Source organism: Primulina tabacum, chromosome 10 (genome assembly GCF_025594145.1).
Source record: "Primulina tabacum isolate GXHZ01 chromosome 10, ASM2559414v2, whole genome shotgun sequence".
Classification (NCBI taxonomy): Eukaryota; Viridiplantae; Streptophyta; class Magnoliopsida; order Lamiales; family Gesneriaceae; genus Primulina; species Primulina tabacum.
In genome coordinates this window covers 4450673-4476101 of record NC_134559.1, presented here as the reverse complement: position 1 = coordinate 4476101, position 25429 = coordinate 4450673, and the positions used below count along the sequence as shown (strand labels likewise).

Sequence of the window (25429 nt, the reverse complement as noted above, 5' to 3'; positions counted from 1 at the left end):
TACAAACCCACATATATATATATGTAAGGATTAAATGATTTAACTTTTAATTAAATAAATTTACTTATTAATATAAATATCGGAAAAAATTTCAAATTGATTATGTTATATATGTCAACTAATTATTAGTTCATAATATGTTATAATTCAGTATAAAATTTATAAAATTTTATAAAAAAATTTCACAAAAGTCTATAAAAATCTTACAAAAAAGTCTACATGAATCAAAGTAAATCTGTTTATAAATCTCTGAGATTCTGTATAAGTCAATAAAATTCTATCAAATACATAGAAGTCTATAATTTGAAAAAATCATCAAAAGTCTGAATTGAATACACCCCACTAAATAATCGTAAATTTCTTAATTTATTCCAATTACTATCGTTCAACAAACAAATATTAATGAACAATTTAATATAAATAAATATATGTATATAAAATAAATACATATATATTTATCGGATATTTGGGTCGAGTATGAACAGAATTTTACTAAACTCGCCTCAATCCTCGAACTCGAAAATCCTCATACTTCATTATTCGATTATCAAAACTGGTCTAAAAAATCTGTTCATATCATCTTCTCATCAAGTCGAATATTAGATTCTTCAATGAGTTTGGAGAAAAGTGACATCCCGATGGTTTCATAAAACTAAGTTGGTGATACCCCCATAAAGATCAGGGTAATGGGTGAACGGAGATATTAATTGGATAGCCCATATCAGAGCCAGTATGCCGGGTACTCTCCTCACTAACCGAGCATCGATTCTCTTCCTGGGCAATCGAGAGCCTGGGCCTTTATACAAGCACTCGGGTACCTTACCACCCGTGCCACTTCGAGAATTGCACCGCACTCGAGTGTGATTGATACGGGCTGTCTAATCTGTCATAGTAACATGGATTTGGAGTGTTCTAGAAGTCACCAGAAGCTATGGTATGGGCAGCCGACTTGCCATAGTTAGTAGGTGGCACAGAAAACAAGGTATCTACCACATTTTCTCTTATAAATAACAGGTATACATCTCATTTAATGATTCTGAATTTTTGAACTCTAAAGCACTCACAAATATCCTCACATATATCGCTTGTGTTCATCTCCAACCTGCTGACTTAAGCATCGGAGTGGCTACGTCGGATACTCTTCCGGCACCAATTCACGAGTTCTTTTCTTGTTTGCAGGTGTTATCGAAGCCCTTATCTTCACTCAAATACCTAAACACTAAATTATTATTGATTTGATCCGGTGCAGCCTCTTACTCGGCTCCTCTTACTCGGCTCATCCATTTCACTAAGATCACATCATAAGTTTTTTTATTTATATTAAACTCGAGTTTTTATTGAAAAATTAAATAAGGATCGAGGTTCCAAAACCCGGAACCTCATTTCAGGGTCTTAGCCCTTAGGCATTTCAAATTTTCGCCCTGTTGAAGGTTTTTTTTATATATTAAAAAAAAGAGATTGTTGCTCATCTGAAATAATATAAACAAAATCACCAATCACCATGGTAATGAAATATAATAATTACATCAATGTGAGTTTTTTTATATTAAAAAAAGAGATTTTCTTAAATAGACTTCACACAATTATTATAATCAATTTTAGTTTTCAGTTTAAGTAATTTACCAAAATAATCTTTTTATCATATCAAATCACATAGATATCCTATATCATTTAAACTCTATTCACTATCAATTTCTTTATCTCAAACTCTTTATTTGATTTTCGCAATTTCTCGAATAATCTTATGAATTCCATGTATTTGGACATAGGGTGGTGATAATTTGAGATAATTCTTTTGTCGAGTATCATTTTTATGCATTTTATTTTTTGAAGGCTTGTTGTGCATACTAATAAACTGTTAGCATGGAATAAAAAAGAGACTTAATTGAGATCATCAGATTTTTTGTTTATATTTGTATAAACTCGCATTGATGTAATTATTATGTTTCATTACCATGGTGATTGGTGATTTTGTTTATATTATTTTAGATGAGCAACAATCGTAATTAAAATATTTAACCTTGGTGTTTTGTATGTACTAATTCAAACTAACAATTCATAATTTTATTAAAATATGTTTATTGATATAAGTAAGTAGTATTAAAAAATTAATATATTATAAATTAAATAAAACATAACAAATGTTAAATCAACTCTTAAAGAGAAATAACTTTAATAAATAATTAAACAAATGAATTACGAAAATGGAACATGTGTGTTAATAGAAAAATGGTATTTTAGGATTTTTTAATTAAATAAGACATAATGCAAAATGTGTAATAAAGAAGGCTATTTTTGAAATTATGACTTTGAAATAGAATAGAATAATCAATTTTCCTAAAAAAACATGACTAGGACCTTTTTTCCACATTCATTCCCGTGTATTGGACCTCACTTTATTATAATTTTATATTTTCTAAAATGTTCTGGTAATTTTAAATTGTGTTATTATTTAATAAAAATATGTTTGTCTTTCAACAAAAACTCCTATAAAATAATATTATGCATAAAAGTAAGGCAAAAAATTTTGTGAGACAGTCTCACGGGTCGTATTTTGTGAGACTGATTTCTTATTTTGATCATCCATAAAAAATATTACTTTTTATTGTGAATATCGGTAGGGTCAACTCGTCTCACAGATAAAGATTCGTAAGATCGTTTCACAAGAGAACTACCCTAACAATAAATGTGACACACACGATAAATTCCCACAAAATGTAAAAATAAATTCAATGGAATTTTATATAACTTATAAAACAATATTGTAGATTGATGGTATTATATCTCATAATATATATAAATTATCTTTACTTAAAAGAATAAAACTAAATGTCTGTCACGTTCTTCAATTTTAATTTTTAAAATTGTATTACATATTACTTAAAGTATTTTACAAAATTTCTTCAAAAAACGAAAGTATTTATAAGGTCCAAATCTCACTAATAACGTGGGATGTTTAATTATATTAAATTTAGATAAATCTCTTACCCCATTATATATATAAAATTAATATTATAATATATGAATTACGTATCCAATTGTTTCTCTTAGTATTAATTAATTGCTACTATAATCTATGAATCATTTTGAGAGCTGCAACAGGTGGTCCTTAAAAGGAATATTCCTATATCTGTTTTGTAATATTGATCTACATGATTACGTATCTTCGGTATCTTTTATATATATATATATATATATATATCATACTACGCCTACCAATACCCCCTCCCCTTTTTTTTTAAACAAAGTGCGTGCTGGATATTATTGTCAAGATGTATCGTTAATGAAAAAATATTACTTTTTATGTTAAGTATATTATTTTTTATCGTGAATATCGATAGGGTTGACCCGTCTCATAGATAAAGATTCGTGAGACCGTCTCACAAAAGACCTACTCATTTATCTGACTATGCATCTTGGCTTACACATTACTGTATCAGTCCAAAGTTTACTCAATTCACACCAAAGATTACGACTATATGTTTTCACATCATCAAAATTGATAATAATAATAATAATAAGTTTAGCGGGTAATTAGTGCATCGCTGTCGAGAGTGGAAACGTGCAAAATATTTTAAAATTAAAATTCAAGGATTCTTCTTGAATATGGTTTAGATGCAACGTATGATTATTGTTAGGTGTGAATTGTTCCCATCTTTTTTTTTTTAAAAAAAAAATGTAGATAAAGTATGCAAATAAGAGTTCCAACGGCCGAAATATTTGGAGATATTTTCGGCTTTTTTTGGGTCAGTTTTCAGATTTAAAAGCCGGAACAAATGCGCACTCCCACAAGCCCGACATCTTGCTCCAACTAAAAGTTCTTTGGGAGGTTCCGAGTTAGGTCGCTGCTACGGGATTATATGCTTGGTATGGAGCGCACTAGTTCCGCGGACGAACTATAAATTTATTTTTACGGAGAAGATGATATTAAAAAAACGACATAATCAATGTCTAATAAATGATACTCTATTGATTTAGCGGTTTCAGAGAAAAAACATTAAAAAAACAAGTTATTGATTGAAAAAACAAATTTTTACAATTTACATGATTAAAACTCAAAATATATCAATTTATCAGACTAAATTTACAATTTTTCCTCCAAATTATTCCATTTTTATTCATTTTATTGATTTAAATATCAATCTATTTACTTTATAAGCAAATAGTTAATGTACGTGATGATATCTAACAAATCTTATTTTTATTTCTCACTACATTTATGTGGATTTAGTTTGTATTTATAGTTCATGTTCCTATCGACCACTACATGATGACAAAACCGATTAAAATTTTGATTTTTTTTAAAGGCATTTAGCAAAATACCACAATGAATTTTGACCTTAATTCGAGTTAATTCATAGAATTATTCTTTTAAATATGTTAAGTTTCAATTTTTTTAAAAATCTTTTTTCTTTCCTTGCCATCAATTCTTTAGTTTAATTTAATCGTTCATGTTTAGTTTGTTTTTTTGTATCTTCAATTTTTTTTCTTATTATCATCTAATTTTATGCATAGATTCATCGAAATAATTCAAATTTGAAAAAATATAATTGTACGTGATAATAAAATATTTGAGTAAATTATATGCATATCCAATCATCCTATGGTTAGTGAGCAGATAATAAAAATTGAATATCTGACGAGTATGAAGATGAATATTAATATAATAAATGAAAATGGAAACAGAAGATATGAAAATGAGATAATAAAATTTAAATTAATTTAAAAAATGAAAAATGGGCTTTTTTGAGTTCGTTTCTCGATACAGTGAGACCAAACAATATCACAATCTCGCTTCACCAAATCAATTACTAGCCCAATATACATTTATGGGCCTGGGCCCATTACCCAATTTGTCTTACTGGAAACATGATGGAACCGAAATGACTCTCCACATCATTGAAAAGTTGACAAAAACTTGTGTGAAACGGTCTCACATATCGCATTTTGTGAGGCAGATCTCTTATTTGTGTCATCCATGAAAAAATATCGATAGGGTAGACCAGTCTCACAAATAAAGATTCGTGAGGCCGTCTCACAAGAGACCTGCTCTAAAAAGTTTTCACAAACAAAAATAATTTCCCAATTTGTTATTTTATCGATCTCTTTTTTTGTAATGGAATATGTTTTTTTAGTGTCTATAGTTGACACACACCCAAAATTATTTATTCCCCGAAATGTCAACGCACGATTTTGTTAAATATTTCTGCGTCTTAAAATCAACAGATTTGTTTTAGAAACTAGATCTAACATGCACGTCGAGAAAGTTGTGATAATCGCGGGAAGATGGGAGATCCGCTTAGAAGAACGTGAACAAAAACAAAGGTGGAACATCAAGAAAGGATCATCACAAACCATCCATCACAGGTACAACCAAAATCTTTAAGTCTGATACTTTTATCATTTTAACTTAATTTGTTCGCCTAAGTCCAGTTTGTTATCTTGTATTTTATTAATTTTTAGATATATTTTCCTTCATAGTAGCATAATTAGTTTCATTGTTATTTATGAAATATTATTTCAGTCCTCTTATCTTTTATAAATGTGTTTTTATAAAGTTTTGGTGATTAATCGAGGGAATTCTAATTAACCGTCGATTCGATATTTACATTACTTGTTTTTAGGATTCGGATCACATATCTGACACGCCCACACAAATTTTCCGTGTAAACAATATTATACTCCATCCTCCCTATATAGTAGGATGTTTTTTTCGATCTGTCTCAATTATATAGTCAATAATTGTTCATATTAAATGTAATTTTTTTATATCCTTTAAGCAATCTACCCATATTTAATTTGTTTTTTTAATTACAAAATTCTTCAGTTAATTATTAAAACATTCATTACATAAGTGAGACGAAAGACGTATTACTCCAGAACTCATTCTTCAAATTGATTACTCTCAACACTCAAGTGGTCGAAGTCCATGATGTCTCCACATATTTTGGTTGGAAAGTTGTTTTGTCACAGCTTTTAGTGCTTTAGCCGTTGCTGTTTTCCTACTTTTGACTTCTTTCGCACCTCATTTTCAAATTGTGCGCCATTTTTACCCGAGACATCCGCCGCTGATCTTCGACCCGTAGTTGGGAGTTTTATTTATTAAAAAGGAAAAAATTATTCCGAGTCCTTTTACAGCTACAAAAAGAGAAAATTCATTTTCATTTAGTCAACCAAACTCTTTCATCAAATTTTTTGTGTGAAGGAAAACCTTAACTAATAGTATCTAATCATGTCAGTTGGATAAACTGCATCAGACAAACCACACGCGATATGGTAGATCGAAAAAATTAAATGTCGGTAAAAGGAATCTTTTCATTGCACTATCTTACTTCAACGACTCGAACACTTATATAAAACAAATCATCATATCTATTGATATTTCTCTCCCGTAATCACAATAAGATTCATATTTTCAACCATAAACCGTACACTATGGAAATTTATTTGAAGATAAAGTGTATCTACCTGATGTGACCGGTTAAAATGAGTGTGATGTGCGTGAGAAATTTCACCGGGTAGGGTTATGAAAATGATGATGGATGAGAGCACAATGAGATATATCAAAACCAGAGATTTTGCTCCCGAAAAAAGCTAGTGCTGGTCTGCAAACACGAATATAACCATGTGAATGGACGTCGGAATGATGTCCGGCGTGGCCACTATGATGCTAAAGTCAGCAAATAAATAAAGAAAATCAATATATCAAGGAGAAATGATATATTAATGGTGTCATTAGAGTAAATGATGAGGACAAAATATATATGAATGAATTAATGAGCGTCGGAAGGATATCCGTCATGCCCGCTTAGTAAATATAGCAAGATGATACACGCCAAAATGTCCCTTTTTGACTTGTCAAATCAATGCGATTTTGTCAGTAATGATTACCAAGATAAGATATCACATACTTGTGCATTCGAGTGAAGTGTTATTATCGAGGTAACTTATGTAGAGAACCATCACCGGTGAACTCGTCTGGAAGCCCGGCTTCTGGCAGCCCGGGGAAATTATGTCTCGGGTAGTCATTTACCCGGATATTATCGAACCGGCCCAAAACTTGTCAAGACTTAACCCATGACCAATGATCATTCAATACCCACTCCTAGCCTCCTGGAGGTATCATTACCCATTGTGATTGCTTAAAGAATGCCGTGATACCGAACATTTTTTAAAGATGGAGCCCTAGATCCTTGTATCGACAATGCACGTCTTCGAGATTACCAGAGATATATCATTTCTTCTTATTTAACAATAGCCAAAGTGCGCAATCAAAAAGAAAAAGGTTAAAGTGAAAAGAAGAACAAGCATAAATAGTTGTAATATTAGAATTCATACCAATTAATTTAATTTATTTACAATCTGGACATGGTCGGTCATCTTTTCTATTGTAAGCAAAATTTCTTTTGGATTATATATATAACGATAAAAAAAAGTAGTATATCACAATAATTTTAAAGTTGAAAAAGAAAAATCGTGAAAAATATAATACAAAAATTTAAATAAATTATATTTAAATTGCATCATGCAACTCTACTCGATCAATTTATTCAAAAAACTAACTAATTTAGTCAGAATAAATATACGTTATTTAAATAAAAAATAATATGAGTTAAGATTCATGAATATTTGCAACTTGAGCTTGTTTTGTTTGACAGTTGATCGGTCCATTAATTTTTTATGAAAATATAGATGTTTTTTCTTTAAATAAGTTACATAATATATTATTATAATAATAAAAATATATAATAAACTAGAACATGTCAAAATGTGATATGCGGATGATGTTGAAAATTTTTCGATCCCTATCTGTCTTATATATCGTCTAATCTGACAATAAAAACTATCAAGTTCAAGCTCATGAGACTCATTCACTCTACCATTCCGCTGCTTAAAATGAATAGACTGAATTTATCAATTTCTCGGTCGGTCAAAATGACATTGTCCACTTAAAAAACAGTTGTCAGATAGTAGCGCCAATCGTTCACTCCAATGCTACTTTTTTTACCATTAAAAGTAACGACAAACAGCGCTTGCCTAGCGGCGTGCATTTACACTCAGTCCCCGACACTGTTTAGAATCCAAACCCCACACAATAATACCTCAGTAGTCAGTACTGTACGAAATTCCCCACAATCATTAACCTTTTTTTTTCTTTTTCTTTTTTAATTCTTGGAACTTTATGTGTGTCAAATTACTCAGTTATTTTTTTTGAATTTATATTGTGTTACTGTATATTAGGGCTCGTTTGATACGTGTGATATGATAAGTAAATGATTAATTATTAGAGTAATTAAAAAATGAGATATATGGATTAATAGTATGGTGGGATAAAAAACATGGTGTTTGATATTATTTTAAAATGATGGATTAATTTTGTAAACTTGATTGTAATGACCAAAATGCCCCAAATGCTAATTAAATATATATTCTTATTGGATAGATAATTAAATATTTATAATTATAATTTACATTTATTAAAATTAATTTAAATATATTTATTAGAAATAAATTTGTAAATATGTATTTACATTAATAATTAAAATAGCAATAATATTTTGAATGTTAATGTTAAATAAAATTTTAATAATTACAATATTATTGTTTTTTCTTAAAATAATTATAAATATTCTTAAAATAAATTGATAGATAATTAAATATTTATAATTATAATTTACATTTATTAAAATTAATTTAAATCATTAAAAATAAATTAGAATTGAAAAAATATTTATTTTCATAAAAAAATTAATTAACAAGATTACAAATTTATAAAAATTTAATTTAAGATAGATTTGCATTACAATTTATTTTCTTTAAAATGATTGAAAATAATAAAAATATATTAAATTAATTTATAAAAAAATATAATAAAACTTTAAATATTATATTAATTATTAAATTTTCACTAATTTTAATTTTCATATTATATTAAAGAAAACCATTCAAGGGTATTATGGTCAATATACAATCTTATCATGATCACTATTCAAAAAATATTAATTACACCCTTTGAGGAGGGATATTTAATCACACAAATAACATGAATAGTGTGGGATTTCAATCATAATCAAAGGCCTGTAGATTAATAAAAAACGAACCAAACGCGAGATAAGGGCATGATTATTAAATAATCCTTCCCTTATCATGGCTACCAAACATAGCCTAAAGGATTAATTCTATATATAATGATATGATGCATATTTATACTTTTTTTTTGGCAAAATGAGTTCAAATTCCCTATTCCATACCATCTCACGATTTCAATTTTCAATCAAGATTCAACAACAACGAGCAAAGTTTATATGCAATTTAAATAAATCAAGTATTTATATGTATAAAACATTGGATAATTATATCATGTAATCTTAAATCAAGTTTTATTTATCATTATAATTATTATAAAAATTAAAATTATATATATTATTTATTATTATTGTTGTTGTTATCATTATGATGAAGATATGTATTTAAATTAACTAAACTAAATACGATAATTTTTCGAAAAATATATAAGAATTGAGAGTAAAAATGATTATTCTGATTTTTTTAATGAAATGAGCATTCCAATATCTGACCAAACGTGAACATAAAAAATGGATAACAATACTCATTCTATTCCACCGTGTCCTTAATTTCGTGTTAAATTTCAAGGCAAAAATTCGAGTGAGACGGTCTCACGGATCATATTTTGTGAGACGGATCTCTTATTTGAGTTATCCATGAAAAATATTACTTTTTATGCTAAGAGCATTATTTTTTATTGTGAATATCGATAGAAGTATTACTTTTTATACGAAAAATATTACTTTTTATTGTAAATATCGATAGAATTAATCGTCTCATATATAAAAATTCGTGAGACCGTATGATAAAAACCTTTCACAGGACTTAAAATCTACATGAAAATATCTTAAATTATTTAATTAAAACCCTCAAGTAATGCCAAGTTGCCAACTAAACTCGAGTAGCTTTCTTTCTCCACTCTCCACTTGCCACGTGTACATCATCGGGGCAGCGAACCTCGTGCATTAAATCCAATCACATCTAAGACAGCCGCCACGCGGATTCTCCGGTATATATATGTTTGTTTATGCTGTAATGTGTAGAGTCACCACCTTATCTTTTTATTTTTTTTGAGCCGTTACGGATTTTTCAGGTTTTCATTGCCGTAGATCCGCCTCGAGATCCGTTCAACTTCTGCTTTTATTTATTATTTATTTATGTTCGGAACGAAACTGTTTTAGTCTTCGATCTGACAAATAATTTTCGGGTTTTCGGTTCTGTTTAGGTGAAACACCATTTTGTTTTTACAGTCTCCCAAGATTTGGTGATGTTTGATTAGCTGGTTGTTCGATTATCAAGAGTTTATTTGGGTTTTGGGTATCGAGAACTTCTGATGTCGGGACCCTTGGATCGATTTGCGAGGCCTTGTGAGTGAAATTCTTGTTGCTTTGGTCAATTTTAAGTGTTGTTCTATTTGTCTGCATTTACGATAATTTTGCTTGGATTTTCTTGCCTTTCGAGTCTGTTAAGGTAATTCCGTCGATGCTTTATTTTATTTTGGCGCTGATTTTACTTGCTAGGCAACTTTCAATTGGAGGAAAAAAAATTAGCAAAAGATTATTCGTTTATTGGAATTCGTTTCAACTCTTTCCCCTCTCTCATACTTTGTTGGCCGCTTGATTTTAGAATCACGCAGCTTCAAACTTTTAAGTGGTTAAATTAAATTGTCAAGTGGAGCTCGTTGTAGACGGATTACCTCCAAGAAAACTTAATAGTGTATTAATCTTGAAGCCCTCTATTTTCTGAAAAAAAATTATTCTTGACCGTAACCATGTCTGTAATGCAACAGGCTTTGAGGGGTCTTCTGGTAATGATGAGAAGAGAGAAAGAAAATCTGATTTCGAGAATTCAGAAGATGAAAGAAGGACCAGAATTGGATCTTTGAAAAAGAAAGCACTCAACGCATCTTCAAAGTTCAAACACTCTCTTAAGAAGAAGAGCAGTCGAAGAAAGAGTGACGGGCGAGTCAGTTCTGTTTCCATAGAGGATATCAGGGATGCAGAGGAACTGCAAGCTGTTGAGTCATTTAGACAGGCCTTGATATTGGATGAGTTGCTACCAGAAAAATTCGATGATTATCACATGATGTTGAGGTTAATTTTGACTAAGTCTTTTTCTCAGAAAAAATCTAAGTGAAGGGCGGGGGGATCTCTTTTTCTCAATCAACACTGGTGGTTCTCTAAGTCATCTTTGGTCCTTGGAAATTAAGTGGAAAACTAATCGATGATACTGAGGGAAAGCATCTTATATTATAATGTACTAGTTGGTCTACACTCATGCCTTCAGGATTATAATGCCATTGAAACGGATAGTTTATATTTATCATATACGCTGTAGGAAATATAAAATATTCATGGATTTTGATGCTATGTGATATTAAAATAACACTCACGACTTGTGTTAAGCTCTCCATCAGGCTCAAATCCTGCACTTGGTCTTTAGATCATTTTGGTTTTCTGTAACTGGAAAGTAGTTGACTGTCTGAAGGGGGCTTTTCTTCTCATGTTTTGTTTATCTTTTCTTTCCCTCAATTTCTCTTTGGTGGTTCAATGATTTTTCAGGTTTTTGAAAGCAAGAAAATTCGATCTCGAAAAGGCGAAGCTCATGTGGGCTGATATGATTCAATGGAGGAAAGAATTTGGTACCGACACACTTTTGGAGGTAAACGGGTTTAAATGAGTAAACTCATTTGAGTATGCAAAATCATTTTATTCTGGTTGTACTCGGGCTCCCAGTTTTAGTTTGATTTGTCATTTGTTTTGTCAATCAAATTGTGTTTATATTAGGATTTTGAATTTAAAGAAGTGGACGAAGTTTTAACGTATTACCCTCACGGATATCATGGAGTTGATAAAGAAGGAAGACCAGTTTATATTGAGAGACTTGGGAAAGTGGACCCCAACAAACTTATGCAAGTTACCACCATGGACCGCTATATAAAATACCATGTACGAGAGTTTGAGAGAAGCTTTGCCATTAAGTTTCCAGCTTGCACCATTGCTGCAAAACGGCATATTGATTCGAGTACAACGATTTTGGATGTTCATGGTGTGGTATGTTTCACGTTTTTGTCTTCTTCGACTAACTATTATGATCGGCAATTCTACTATTCTTTTGTTTGTTTGACAAGCTACTAACTATTCTCCATTTACCCTATGTATGGGATTGTTTCATAGGGTTTGAAAAATTTTACAAAGAATGCACGAGACCTCATTACACGACTCCAGAAGATTGATGGTGATAACTACCCTGAAGTAATATTCTTAACTTGTTTAATGTTTGGTTCAGTATCCTATTTGTAGTTCTAAACAAAATAACTGGTGTGCTTTTTGATTGCAGACACTCCATCAAATGTTTATCATCAATGCTGGTCCAGGCTTTAGACTACTGTGGAACACAGTAAAAAAATTTATAGATCCCAAGACCACCACTAAGATTCATGTGCGTTGCTTTTCAGATCATCAATTGGCAATATTCTTTAATTGACTACAATAACTTGGATTTTCTGTTTTTTCTTGTATCTGTCACAGGTGCTTGGAAACAAATACCAGAACAAGTTGCTTGAAATCATAGATGCTAGGTTAGGTGGTTGAAATCATTGTTGAATAATATGAAAACATCTTCTTCTTGACAACATTATTGAAGTTGCTAATTATATTTTTTCTTATTTTATGCACTTGTGCAGTGAACTGCCTGAATTTTTGGGAGGAACTTGTACTTGTGCAGATCAAGGGGGTTGTCTTCGCTCTGATAAAGGGCCATGGAAAAATCCAGAGATACTGAAGGTCCGAGGCTCCCAGATTCCCTAAACATTTTTAAGTTCGTGTTATTTATGTTAATGTGTGTTCATACAAATGTGCTGGCATGCATTTCTTTTCACAACTTTGTTTCATTAAGACTTGGTGGTGCAGATGGTGCTTAATGGTGAAGCACCACGGGCCAGGCAGGTCGTTAAAATTCTCAACAGCGAGGGAAAGGTTGTTTATGTTAAACAGCGTTACCCACCGGTATGATTATAGTGCTTATATCAGTTTGTTGGAAAGAGTTTCTCTCAATATCTTTCATGGTATTGGATATCTTAAGTTTATCAATTAGTGCTGAAGGTGAAAGGGAGTGATACATCTACAGCAGAGTCTGGTTCTGAACCTGAAGATATTATTACTTCACCTAAAGACATTAAGAATTATCCACATCTTCGGTTGACTCCTGTCCGTGAGGAGGTATGGCAAAGTCTGAAGTTCCATGATAAGATTATCTATGTTACTTTGTTTAACATGATGATTTGTGATAGCGAAATCTTTGCTAGGGTGCATATGATGGTAAATTTTTGGCAATTTTTTAATTATCTTGCCTCGCCCGACCAAATAACACCTGACATTATCTTTTCTTGCTGTTGAGATTGATAAAATCATAAATGCTCATAAAAATGTCCACTGCTGTTTGGGTGCATAAAATTCGTAGGAAGCAACTAGTTTCAGTGTCCCTCCAATGCTTTCCTAGTGAGTTTTTTCAAATGTCAGTTTTGTTATGTTCATTCACAAAAATGGATCAATTAGTATATATTGCAATTGTGATTGTAGAATAATAATTACTCGATATTACGCATTTGGGTTTTCATAAATCTTCTGATTTCTAAATAATTTCATAAAATGTCAGTTTCTGAGAAGTGTCTCGAGCAATGTAGCACGGATACCTTAAATTTTTTTTTTTTGAAGTATCGGATACGGATAGACACGCGGATACTCGTGTCGGATACCTCAAAATCCGTATCGTTGACTTTGTTTAGGTTTGATCAGCCGGATACGTTTTGGACACGGCGAGGACACGCCTTGGATATGGCACGGATACGTTTTCGGATACGTTGAGGCAAAATTGCAAATATTTAAAAGTTTTAGGGGTTAATTAAAAAAAATTAAAATTTCTAGGGACTAAAGAAAAATAATTTAAAATAAATTTGGACGGACTTTTAAATCCCTAAATACATTTGTCGTCTCTTTCATTCCATTTCTATAATTTTTACTTTTCAGTACTAAATTTATATAAATATAAATATATATAATATTTATATATATTTTAATGATTGTCGTATCCTAGCCGTATCGTGTCTAATATTTTCAAAATTTGACGTGTCGCCGTATCCGTATCATATTCGATACGATATTCGTACCCGTATCCATGCAACATAGGTCTCGAGTGATTTTTCTTAAAGGAAACTTTGTTACTTGGTCTATACACTCATCTTACTAGCATATACAGCTCTTACTGAGGATGTAAATAAACGACTGCTCTAAAGATAGATGACATTCAAAATTTTGAGTATACACGTAAGGCTTGAGGGAATGAAATGAAGACCTATGGACAGAAATACAGATTTTTGTTAAGAGTGTCTTATAAAAATTGTTAAAATGATTTAACTTTTTTCATTTATTCCACATCATCTTTGACTTATTTCTCAGGCTAAGGCTATGGGAACAGCTGGCTATGTTGGTAACTTCTGTGGGTATGATGAGTATGTTCCCATGGTAGACAAGGCTGTTGATGCTGGATGGAAAAAGCCAATATCCCCTTCAAAGCCTCATGTTCCTAAAGGTTAGTATGTTGTGAATAGGAAGGTCTGGGTCTATGCTTGGATATTCTCCACTTATCACAACTAAACTAATTTATGGACATGCATGTCTCATCACTGCTTATTTTCTTGAAAAATTAGCACTGCATCTGACAGTAAATGATTTATTTAGGTCTTTTTATCTGAGTTTTGTTTCTTCACATTTCCCTTTGGATTCAGTGTCAAAGATCAAATTAATAGGTATGTAATTTTATGACCGGGGAAGAAATGAAAAAACACCCATTTCTCTTTTTACTTGCAAGCTTTTAGGAATATATTTTTCACGCTTCCTTGACCATGTTGGATTTAATTTTATGACCGGGGAAGAATTGAAAAAATACCCATTTCTCTTTTTACTTGCAAGCTTTTAGGAATATATTTTTCACGCTTCCTTGACCATGTTGGATTTTTAAAATTTTAGCTTTCGATTCATCCATTACTTTGTCGATGATAGCTTCTAGTAAACTTGTTTTTGATGCTTCTGTAACATTGAGCATGACAGACAAATTAATATTTGTTTTATTATTATGACTCTTATATTTACCTTCAGAGATCCTTCCACCCCCTGATACTCAGAAGGCACCAGAAGGATATCGCACTCGACTTTTGGCAGCTTTTATGGCATTCTTCACAACTCTTTTCATTTTCTTCCATTCAATATCACTCCGTGTTACCAAGAGGTTCCCTTATGCATCGTCGCAACATAATGAGCCGACGAGTCAGGAAGTCAACTTTAACACAACTGTGAAGGAGGAGTGTAGAGCACTGTCGCCGCCAACACGAGCTTTTACTGGGGTAGACCTTCTATCTTCTGTCCTGAAAAGGTTGAGTGAGGTTGAAGAGAAAGTTAATACTCTTCAAGCTAAGCCGTCTCAGATGCCCTGTGAGAAAGAAGAACTGCTAAATGCTGCTGTTTGTCGAGTGGACGCCCTTGAAGCAGAGTTGATTGCTACCAAAAAGGTATTTTCTTTAAATTATCATTCATTTTGACTACGATAAAAACAAAACAATCTAAATGTGAGAACAATTGGAGTTTACTTCCTTCAGTTTCTGAAAAATAGATGCCTAGTTATATTTTGGAGGATTTTTGTTCGGCTCTTTTAGAAAATATAATGAGAAATGTGATTAATTTTTCACTTGTTTTATCTTGGGAAACCTTTATTATTATGGATGTCACGTTATTTAGACTATAATGAGTTATCTAGTCTTAACTGAGAATCACTTTTTCTTTGAGCAGGCTCTGCACGAAGCTTTGATGAGGCAAGAAGAACTCCTTGCTTATATAGACCATCAAAGTGAAGCTCGTTTTCGCGTAAGTTAAACAGATATTTTTTCTTAACTCGATCCATATTATGTCTAGAGTTACATTATGTATTCGTTTACTCACTCACCTCTTCGTCGTTATACAGAAGAAGAAGTTTTGCTGGTGAGATGGGCTCGTCATATTTGGAGCTTCGATGGTTGAGAGCTTGAATGACGATGTAAAATCTAAGTTATGTGCATCATCTTTTATGTACACACCTTCTCTGGGAACTGAAATGTTGTGGTTTATGCGTTTTCAGAAGAGATTCTCACAGACGATGCTCTTCTTAAACTCGTGATTAATGAAAAAACTTGTCAAAGTTTTCTGTGGCATACACGAAGTCTTCTCTATGTGACTGTCTAGAACGTCACTGAAGTAGTAATTAAAACTTGAAGTATTTTTTTTCTATAATTTTTTATTTTTATTTTAAATACAAATGGAATTAGGAAAATTCTTTTATAAATCTAACTATCGCACAAGTGAAATTTAAACTCAATACCATATGAATCTATATCTTGAAATTTTATAAGTGCATTCAAGGTTATTTATGTAATTTTAATTTATTTTGTCGTGTGTACCATGAACCGTGATTTTTAAGGACCTCGAAGTTCTATTCACAGAACAAGAACAAAGGGTATATAGATTTCTCTGTGGCTCATTTTAAGCTTATGTTTTCATCTTTGGGAGAAAATAGAAATGAGGATTATATTACGGGCAAACAACAAAGATGCTGGAGACCTAGATTTTAATGGAAAGATTTTAAGCTTGTGTAAGCCGTGTTCACGTTTTCGGGACCTGAGAAAAAACTGCAGTTAATGAAAGAGCTCCTCAAACTCAAAGCATCAAATCTTAAATAAAGGTGTACAATGCATAGAAAGTTGTTGCTTCTTTGAGATGGATTTACTAGTTAATGTTCCACTTTGAAATCATCTGTCATTTTTAAACTCAGCCTTGATCTCATCGTTTTCCCTGGATTTCGGCTTGATCACAGGACCAGAAGATTGAACAACCGAATCGGAGTTTTATGTATTCAAGTCCTTTTCCCCTCCAACTATTCCCATCAACTTCTTCAAGGCATTTACCACCACACTGTTTCAGCACTTCTTTCCTCACATCTCTCGGAGATGCCTTGTTTTTCTTGATCAATTCTTCAAGCCCATCTGGAACTCGATCAGGCTTTGAAGGGTATGCTCAGGATCGTCCTTCTTCAACAGCTGCTCTGCCACTTCAGCACAAGTTACATTAGCTTCCTCTATCATTCCTCCCACCTTCAATGCTAGGGGATGATCCTCAATACCAAGATAGTTTGAGACGAGTGTTCTAAAGCCTCCAGGAGTGCAGTATTACATGTGAATGTGAACGTCCATTCGACCGGTGGGGCGTAATAATGCTGGGTCTAGCTTTTCTATGCTGTGAAAATTTTGATTATTTCATCTCCACGTCTCCACAGAGTGATTTGTTCGCTTCGGTAAGATGTTTTTCTATCAGGCAGATCAATTGATGCATCGATATCCTCCACCACGAGTATGGAACGATTTGCCCTCCGAATTAGCAGCTTCGTCAATTCAGAATTGCGTCTGATATCAGTCAACTCCAAGTCATAAACATCAAAGTTAAGACAATTAGCCATAGCTGCAATCAAGCTCGATTTTTCGGTCCCTGGCTGACCAAACAACAAGTACCCTCTTTTCCACGCCTTGTCTTTTTTCTTATAGAACTCCTTCCTCTTCAGAAACCTGTCCAGGTCGTCAATTATCATCTTCTTTGTTACATCAACCATCGCCAAAGTTTCAAAAGTTGAAAAATGATCTAGATTCACAGCCTGCCATTGAATTTGAATAATTGGTCATCACTTTTGAACATATGCAATTTCCGAGTCTTTTTTGCAGTCCTCCAAATCTTTTGATCTTCCCAGAATGTAAGGCAAGTATCCGTCAAAAATCTGGTTTCTGTACTTCTTTCGAAAGATTAGTTCCAAATATTTGAGTTCAGTTGTCCTGGTGGTACGGCCGTACGGGAATCATCGGGGCCTGGAATATTGCGGGGCCTGATTTCTTTTCAGACCAATCTCCATGTCAGTTGGAACTCACAAAATTTATCTATGACTTCTTCATCTTCTCCAACTGAAATTTGGATTTTCGTTTCTTTTTCAGGGACCAAAGCATTGAATCTTTTGATGGAGGGGGTGATGATAGCGGCCAAGTAAATCTCTGCGGAGTCGGAAAGCTGGTTCTTGACGAGGCCGTCAAATTCATTGATGATTATGGTTATCTCGTTGGTGTGAGTTGCGCGGTAATCGTAGAATTTAGTTGCGCGGTAATCGTAGAATTTGGTTGCGCAATAATCGTAGAATCCGGAGGCCAAATATATTCATCACGAGTGTTGGAGATATATTAAAAATTAGATATCATATTTCAATTTGGTATATATCTCAAATAAAAAATAATAATTTCGTAAATAAAAATAATACATTTTCATGAATCGGATTGAATAAAATTGTCATTTCGTTTCACAAAATTGACTCACGAAATGATAAACAACAGTTTTTCTGACATTAAAAGTATTGCTTTAGAACTATTTTTTAAAAAAATTGGAAAATATAATACTACAATAATTTTTTTTTTGGTATTCGATATCAATATTTGTCTTTAACATGTATTAAAACAATTATAATATAATAAAATATTATACATAATGTATACCAATATTTCTCTCTCTTAAATTAAAATAAAACATTGAGTTTCAATTTATCGTGGAAAATCATATTTTTGTGGAAGTATTAAAATGTGATATTAAATTATTAGAATAAAACAAAACCTTATATGAATTTTATTTCTACTTTTTAGAAGAAAAAAATTCCTTATGAAGCAAAATGACCAAAAAAATTAAGGCAAAAACTTGTGTGAGACGGTCTTACGTTTTGTATTTTGTGAGACGTGTCTCTTATTTTGGTAATCTATGAAAAATAATACTTTTTATGCTAAGAGTATTACTTTTGTTGTCAATATCGGTAGGTTGACCCGTCTCACAGATAAAAATTCGTGAGATCGTCTTTCAAAAGACTTACTCAAAAATCAACAAAGTCACATGACACAAGGGCCATATTTTGGGCCTACTATGACAACTGAGTTGACAAGCCCAATAAATAACCCACCGGCCTGTGGATTAATGGATCAATTCCTTACTAAAAATTGAGGCCCGAAATTATATTGTAAAGCAGAACTGAATTCCTAGCTAGTTAGATTTATAATTGACTCGAAATTTTTTTTGTTGACTCGAAATAATCGATATAATTCAAAAGATTGGTTTTATTTATTTGTTGTTTTTCACTAGTTCTATGTAAATTATTTTTCATGAGAACCGATAAACTCGAACTAACCAAAATTTTATAAATTGACATTTAAAAATATATATATAATTTTTTTGTGGTTTATTTTTATATCAAGAGATTAATAAAACTATTATGGATACATTTATTTTATTACTAATTTATTATACACAAATTTATTACTTTTTTCCCTAAAAGCAATTGGTTCATTTTGACCAAAATAGTTGATTTTATGTTGGTTCGATTCATTTGGTTTTTAGGAAAAATATTGGTTAAGTTCGGTTTAATTCACTTCAATTGGTTGTGTAAAAGCATTGCATTATTTGATGTGACTCGTTTAAGTTAGACACACGCGTCTCGGAGATGGGCCAACCCGTATCATCAGAGGGCCCAATTGTTGTAGCCCAGCTGGAAAGAGGCCCGGAGGTGAGGCCCATTTGGCATTTAACCATTTACAACAGGGGAAACAAGAAAAGATGTCTGCCATTCTTTCGTGTGTGATTAAATCATGTTGATATTTGCATTTCTTATTTTGCTAGCTATATTAAAAATGTACTCGCATGAAGTGAAGTTGTTGACACTTTTGTAATTGTAATAATGTTAGCATTATTCTAATACATATATAGTCTATGTTTTATCGCATCCGTTTGACGTAAATGATGAGATTTAACATCTTTGCATCTTCTCACGTTTGACTCGAGTTTTACGATAATTGTATCTTACAATTTATCATTTCATGCAACGAGCGAACATTGCTTATTGTAAGTTAAAAGTCTGGTGACATGTGAACTCAAATCTTGTCGTTCTAGGATATTGACAATGAGCGATGTATAAAAAAATTTATACACTATTTCATCACCCGACATCATTTCAATTTTTTTTTTAAATAAATTTTTGATTATAGAAAAATTATTGGAACAGGAATTGTTCTCAGCTCGAATTATCCCACAAAGATAACGATTGAAGAATCGAGGAACAAAAGGCAGGTCCCATGTCTATATGTTATTTGGTCATGCATGACATATCTACAAATTTAGAAAATTGATGTATCATAATATATATTTTTAAAAAACTACAATTATAGAATAAAAATTTTAATATATGCTAATTTATTACAAAAAAAAAAGGAAAAAAAAATTAATGGTGGATTAACGAACATGCTTGATAATTGGTAAAAGTAGTGAATGATTAAATATATTTCGAAAAATGGAAGTGTATTTTTAAAAATTACATAAATATTTATTTTCTTATTCAATAGGGAGTAAGTCTCTTATGAGACGGTCTCACGAATCTTTATCTGTGAGACATGTCAACCCTACCGATATTCACAATAAAAAAGTAATGCTCTTAATATAAAAATCAATACTTTTTCATGAACCTAAATAAAAGATTCGATCCACGAAATTGATTCGTGAAACCGTCTCACAAATTTTTTTTAGTTCAATAGGGCCATCCTTCATCCTTGCTTGCCATTAACTTTGGTCAATTTAAACCAGGAAAGATGCTTTCTCCGATAATGTTGAAATGGGGAAATTTAAAATTTTTTAAAAAATAAAATGAACCATCTCTTTAAAAAACTTCTAAAATAAAGTATAATTTTTTAAAAAATTTATACTTTTTCAGTCGAACACTATCAAATTCTGACAAGCTAGACAAGATGTTTCATGTCCTTAATTTTTAAATCAGTCAACCTCGGAATCATTAATAAAAACGACATTTATGATATTAACAATAATTTTTATAAATATTTAATAATTTCAAATATATATATAATAAAATCGACATAAGATATTAACAATAGTTTTTATTAATATTTAATAATTGCAATTTTTTTATAGAATACAAATATATATATATATATATATATGTCTTTTTTTTATATATAAAAAGGTTTCGCATCTTGTATTTCACAATAATCATAGGTCAAAATCAATATAAAATTTCACTGTTAGAAATATTATTTGAAAAGGATATAAAATCTCGTGTGGATCATACTGTGTCTGCTGAATAGAAAATACGTATGTCTTGTGGTCCAACAAGTACAGTCACGTTCCCAATTTAGCCATTAAATTTTATTCACTCCTTTATTTTAATTATATTATATAATATAATAATAACCGATATATAATATAAGCACATAAAATTATTATTATATTAATTCTATTTTTAGAAAGAAGTAAAAAAAACCCTAGAACATGATAATCTTTAAAATCTTACTGCTTTTGAAATAGAACATATATACTATTAAATTAATTTATGATAAATCATGAGAATATGTTATTATCCTTGTTTATAATTTCATACTTTTAAATTTAAGATTTTTTTATCACTCCTGATGCGTAGGAAACTATCGGAGTCAGTACAGTAACTTGCAAATCCGCGCTATCTAAGTAAACCGTACTGAAAAATTTATGTGATATAGGCTCGTCATATAAAGTATTGGTAGGAAAAATCAAACTTATCATCATTGGTTACACTATCATTTACTTCATAAATTCAAACACCGATTAACTATGAAGAATGGGTTGATTTGTGCCTGAATCCTATAGGTTAACTAGCTATGGTATGTTGTGAATTTTTTTTATATTATTCCAAAAATATCTTGTAACTTTCCTATTTAATATTCAAAATTTATTTTTCTATCATATCTTATTTCTTACCGTTTCCATTTTAAAAATTGTTTAAAATTTTTTATAAATTTTTTTAAAATACACTCCATTCTCTGTTTTTTATATGGACCACATATATATTTTATTGTTATTAGCAATATATATATATATATATATATATAAATTAATTATATTTTAAAATGCAAAAGCTCGTATCCACTAAAATAATTTAATTTAAAATGATTTGGTATAAAACCCAAAAACCCGACCTGGGCGTACCTAAAGTGTATGTGGCCCATTAGACCAAATCACGTGACTGGCCGTGTCTTATGGGGCCGCGCCTTATCTCTGCCGCCCCCACTCACTCTCTCATTTCTTTCCGGCAGCTTCTGTCATTTCCCGGCCGTCGGTCCTGAAAATTTGCTGGAAAGTATAATTCAAAGCTCCATACAAATTTGGAACAATCGAATAAAATCATCTCGTAGAGTTTAAATATATTTCGTCTGTCCTTCCATTTTCTGACCAAGTCCTATCAACTTATAGTTCTTATTTTCGCAATTTCGTTTTGATCATGTTGAGATATGTAACTAAAGCTAACGTAAATATATTTTTTTTTAATTTTTCATGGATGGACGTAATATTTTGACATAAAAAATAATATATTTTAATAAGTCGAATTTGTTAGGAGATACGTTTCACAATATTGATATGTGATACGGTCTCATAATTTTTTTGTATTAATTTAATATCGTGCATGGATTTTCTTTTTCAAAATTAAAAACTTATTTTTTTTATATATCAGAATTGCTAGGCTAAAACATATAATGTTTTCAAGGATAGCAACATTATATTTTGTATAGGTAAAAGGTATCCATGCCGATACCTTATCCAGAAAGACTCAAATTATATTAATGATTCTATGAACATGAGCTATATTTTTCGGTAAAAATATATATAAAATAATATATGAAGTATGTGAAGCTTTAAAAAGATAAAGTTATTTGTAAAACTTTAAGAAGTTATATATCAGAATAATTTTTCAGTTAGTCAAAATTTTTTAAAGTGATAATACTAATGACGATCGTTACTCTTCATCTTTCAATTAACAACAGTCCGTATGAGCAAAAACAGTTAAGTTCTGTTTATGATAAAAATTCAAACCAAACCGAACCGATACTATCGGTTTGGCAAATGTTTCGATTTGGTTCAATTTGACCTAGTTTAGACGATCAAATTTTTTCAAATACTTTTTTTTTTACTATTTTTAAACATAATTTAAAATTTGTAAACTATCTATTGTAAAAATCTCAATGTGCATAAAGATATTACTGTTACAAATAAAAATCTCAAACTCACAAAATATATTAAATTACACACTTTATAAAATTTTGTCTGCTCAATTGTATTTTTCTTCACAAATTGATAGACCAATTTATAGATTTTTTTTGGAAATAATCCAAAAATAAATACATCATTACATATATCACCACACACTAATTTTCAATATTTACAACTCTTATTTTCAACACTCAATCTCTTATTTTCAACACTCTCTTTTGTGATGATGACCATGACACAATGATTGTCTTCATTACGTGTTTTTATACTGCCTCGTTAAAAACTTTACTAGGAAAAACTCATTGGGATAAAAGTCATAGTGAGAGAAAAAGAATGCAGTCACGTAAACTACTCCTCATGTTAACACGAACGATTATTCACAAATTTCGTAGATTGCGCATCCCAATATTATATATATGCTTTCTGAATATTGTCGTAGCAAGTGTCTTTGTGAAGAGATTTGATGAATTTACACTTGACTGAATGTGACGAATATCAATATCTTAATTCTTCTCAGGCGATTGGCTGAATGCGAAGAACTTATGGGGAATATATTTAGTTCTGTCGCTTTTTATGTATCCTTTTTTTATTTGAGTAATACATGCAGCATTATCATCATATGTAGTTATATGCTTCTTGTCGAATGATAATCCGCATGAGATTTGGATATGTACGGTCATTGATTTTAGCCACACATATTCACTATTTGCTTCATGTAGTGCAATAATCTCGGCGTGATTTGATGAAATTGTTACGAGTGTTTGTTTCTTAAACGCTAAGAAATTGCATTCGCCTTCACGAGTAAATACATATCCGGTTTGGGAACGTGCTTTGTGTAGATCAGATAAATATCTAGCATCATCATAACCAATTATGCTTTGATTGATATATTTTGAATACAAAATTATCAAGTCTGTCGTTCATCGTAGATAACGAAATATATAGTTTGATACCGTTCAAGTGTCTCTTTGTTGGATATGAGTTAAATGTTGCCAATAAATTTACAGCAAAAGATATATCAAGTCTTTTACAAATTGCAAGACATATAAGTACACTAAATATTCCACATTATTTTTGTTCAATTTGCAAACCCATATAATATTTTGTTTTTCTAAGGTCCTTCATTTCAAATTCTTCCTTCAAGTACAACACAAACTCTTGAATTTTCTTATTCGTTCCGTTGGTGTTTAAATCATCAATATATACAAAAATAAATACATCATTACATACATCATCACACACTAATTTTTAATATCTACAACTTTTATTTTTCAACATTCAATATCTTATTTTCAAAAATTATAACAATCTAACATTATATTGTATGATAATGACATCGAGAATTTCGTCTAAAAAATTAAAACTCAAGTAGTTCGGTTTTAAAAAAATTCCACCACATCACACTACAAAAAAGGACATTTGTTTTCTATGTCCATTTAATTTTTTGTTTAATTATAAAACCTAAAATCTATAGAAGTAATATCTATATTCTCTCTGTCCAAGTTGAATTTATTTTTTTCCGTGTTGAATTTTTTTGTTTATTTCAAATATATAATCCAATTTTTATATTTAATATTATTTTCTCTACTATTTTAACAATTTATTCATATTTATTTTGCCTTTTTAATTATTATATGTTCATTTAATAAGTAAAACATTCATTAAAGAAGTAAAATATGAATTTTTGTAAAAAAAAAAAAAAATTATAACTTTTTTTAATATCTGTGAAAATACATGCGATCCTAAATATATAGAAGGCGTATCAATTGTTCGTATCATCAATGATATGATATAAACTAAAAACTAAATAATATATATAATTAAAAATAGAGTAGGTCTCTCAGTCTCTCGAATCTTGATCTGTGAGACGGGTCAATCCTACCGATATTCACAATAAAAAATAATACTCTTAGCATAAAAAGTAATATTTTTTCATGGATGACCCAAATAAGAGATCTGTCTCACAAAATACGATCCGTGATACCGTCTCACACAAATTTTTGCGTTAAAAATATTATATATTTATAAATCGATTTGGTTCGAAAATCAAAACTTTGAACTAAGTCAATGTTTTCCACTAGGTTAATTTTGAAACCAATATAAATATGATCGACTAAAAATCAATTTGAACCGTAATCGACTAAAAACCAATCCAAATCAACGTTTTGCTTTGTTTTTTT

General features: G+C 30.8%; 1 protein-coding gene and 1 pseudogene across 1 annotated transcript; one reads left to right on the top strand and one right to left on the bottom strand.

Moving 5' to 3' along the window:
- The first annotated feature begins 10099 nt into the window (after window positions 1-10099).
- On the top strand, window positions 10100-16306 carry LOC142505899 (phosphatidylinositol/phosphatidylcholine transfer protein SFH6-like). Its single transcript, XM_075619042.1, has 14 exons — window positions 10100-10433; window positions 10856-11159; window positions 11628-11727; window positions 11853-12119; window positions 12243-12320; window positions 12406-12507; window positions 12597-12646; window positions 12752-12851; window positions 12978-13073; window positions 13170-13286; window positions 14523-14655; window positions 15222-15631; window positions 15909-15983; window positions 16081-16306. The coding sequence occupies exons 1-14, from the start codon at window positions 10400-10402 to the stop codon at window positions 16099-16101; spliced, it is 1887 nt and encodes a 628-aa protein (XP_075475157.1). The 5' UTR covers window positions 10100-10399; the 3' UTR covers window positions 16102-16306.
- A 132-nt stretch (window positions 16307-16438) lies between these two features.
- Window positions 16439-18341, bottom strand: LOC142506037 (AAA-ATPase At3g50940-like; annotated as a pseudogene).
- Between the last annotated feature and the right edge of the window lie 7088 nt (window positions 18342-25429).

What these genes read in the sequence shown, in the direction of transcription:
- LOC142505899 (XM_075619042.1), top strand. Translation starts at nt 10,400, where the DNA reads ATGTCGGGACCCTTGGATCGATTTGCGAGGCCTT. An exon ending in GGATCGATTTGCGAGGCCTT is followed by an intron (nt 10,434 to 10,855) that starts GTGAGTGAAATT and finishes GTAATGCAACAG; the next exon opens with GCTTTGAGGGGTCTTCTGGT. An exon ending in GATTATCACATGATGTTGAG is followed by an intron (nt 11,160 to 11,627) that starts GTTAATTTTGAC and finishes ATGATTTTTCAG; the next exon opens with GTTTTTGAAAGCAAGAAAAT.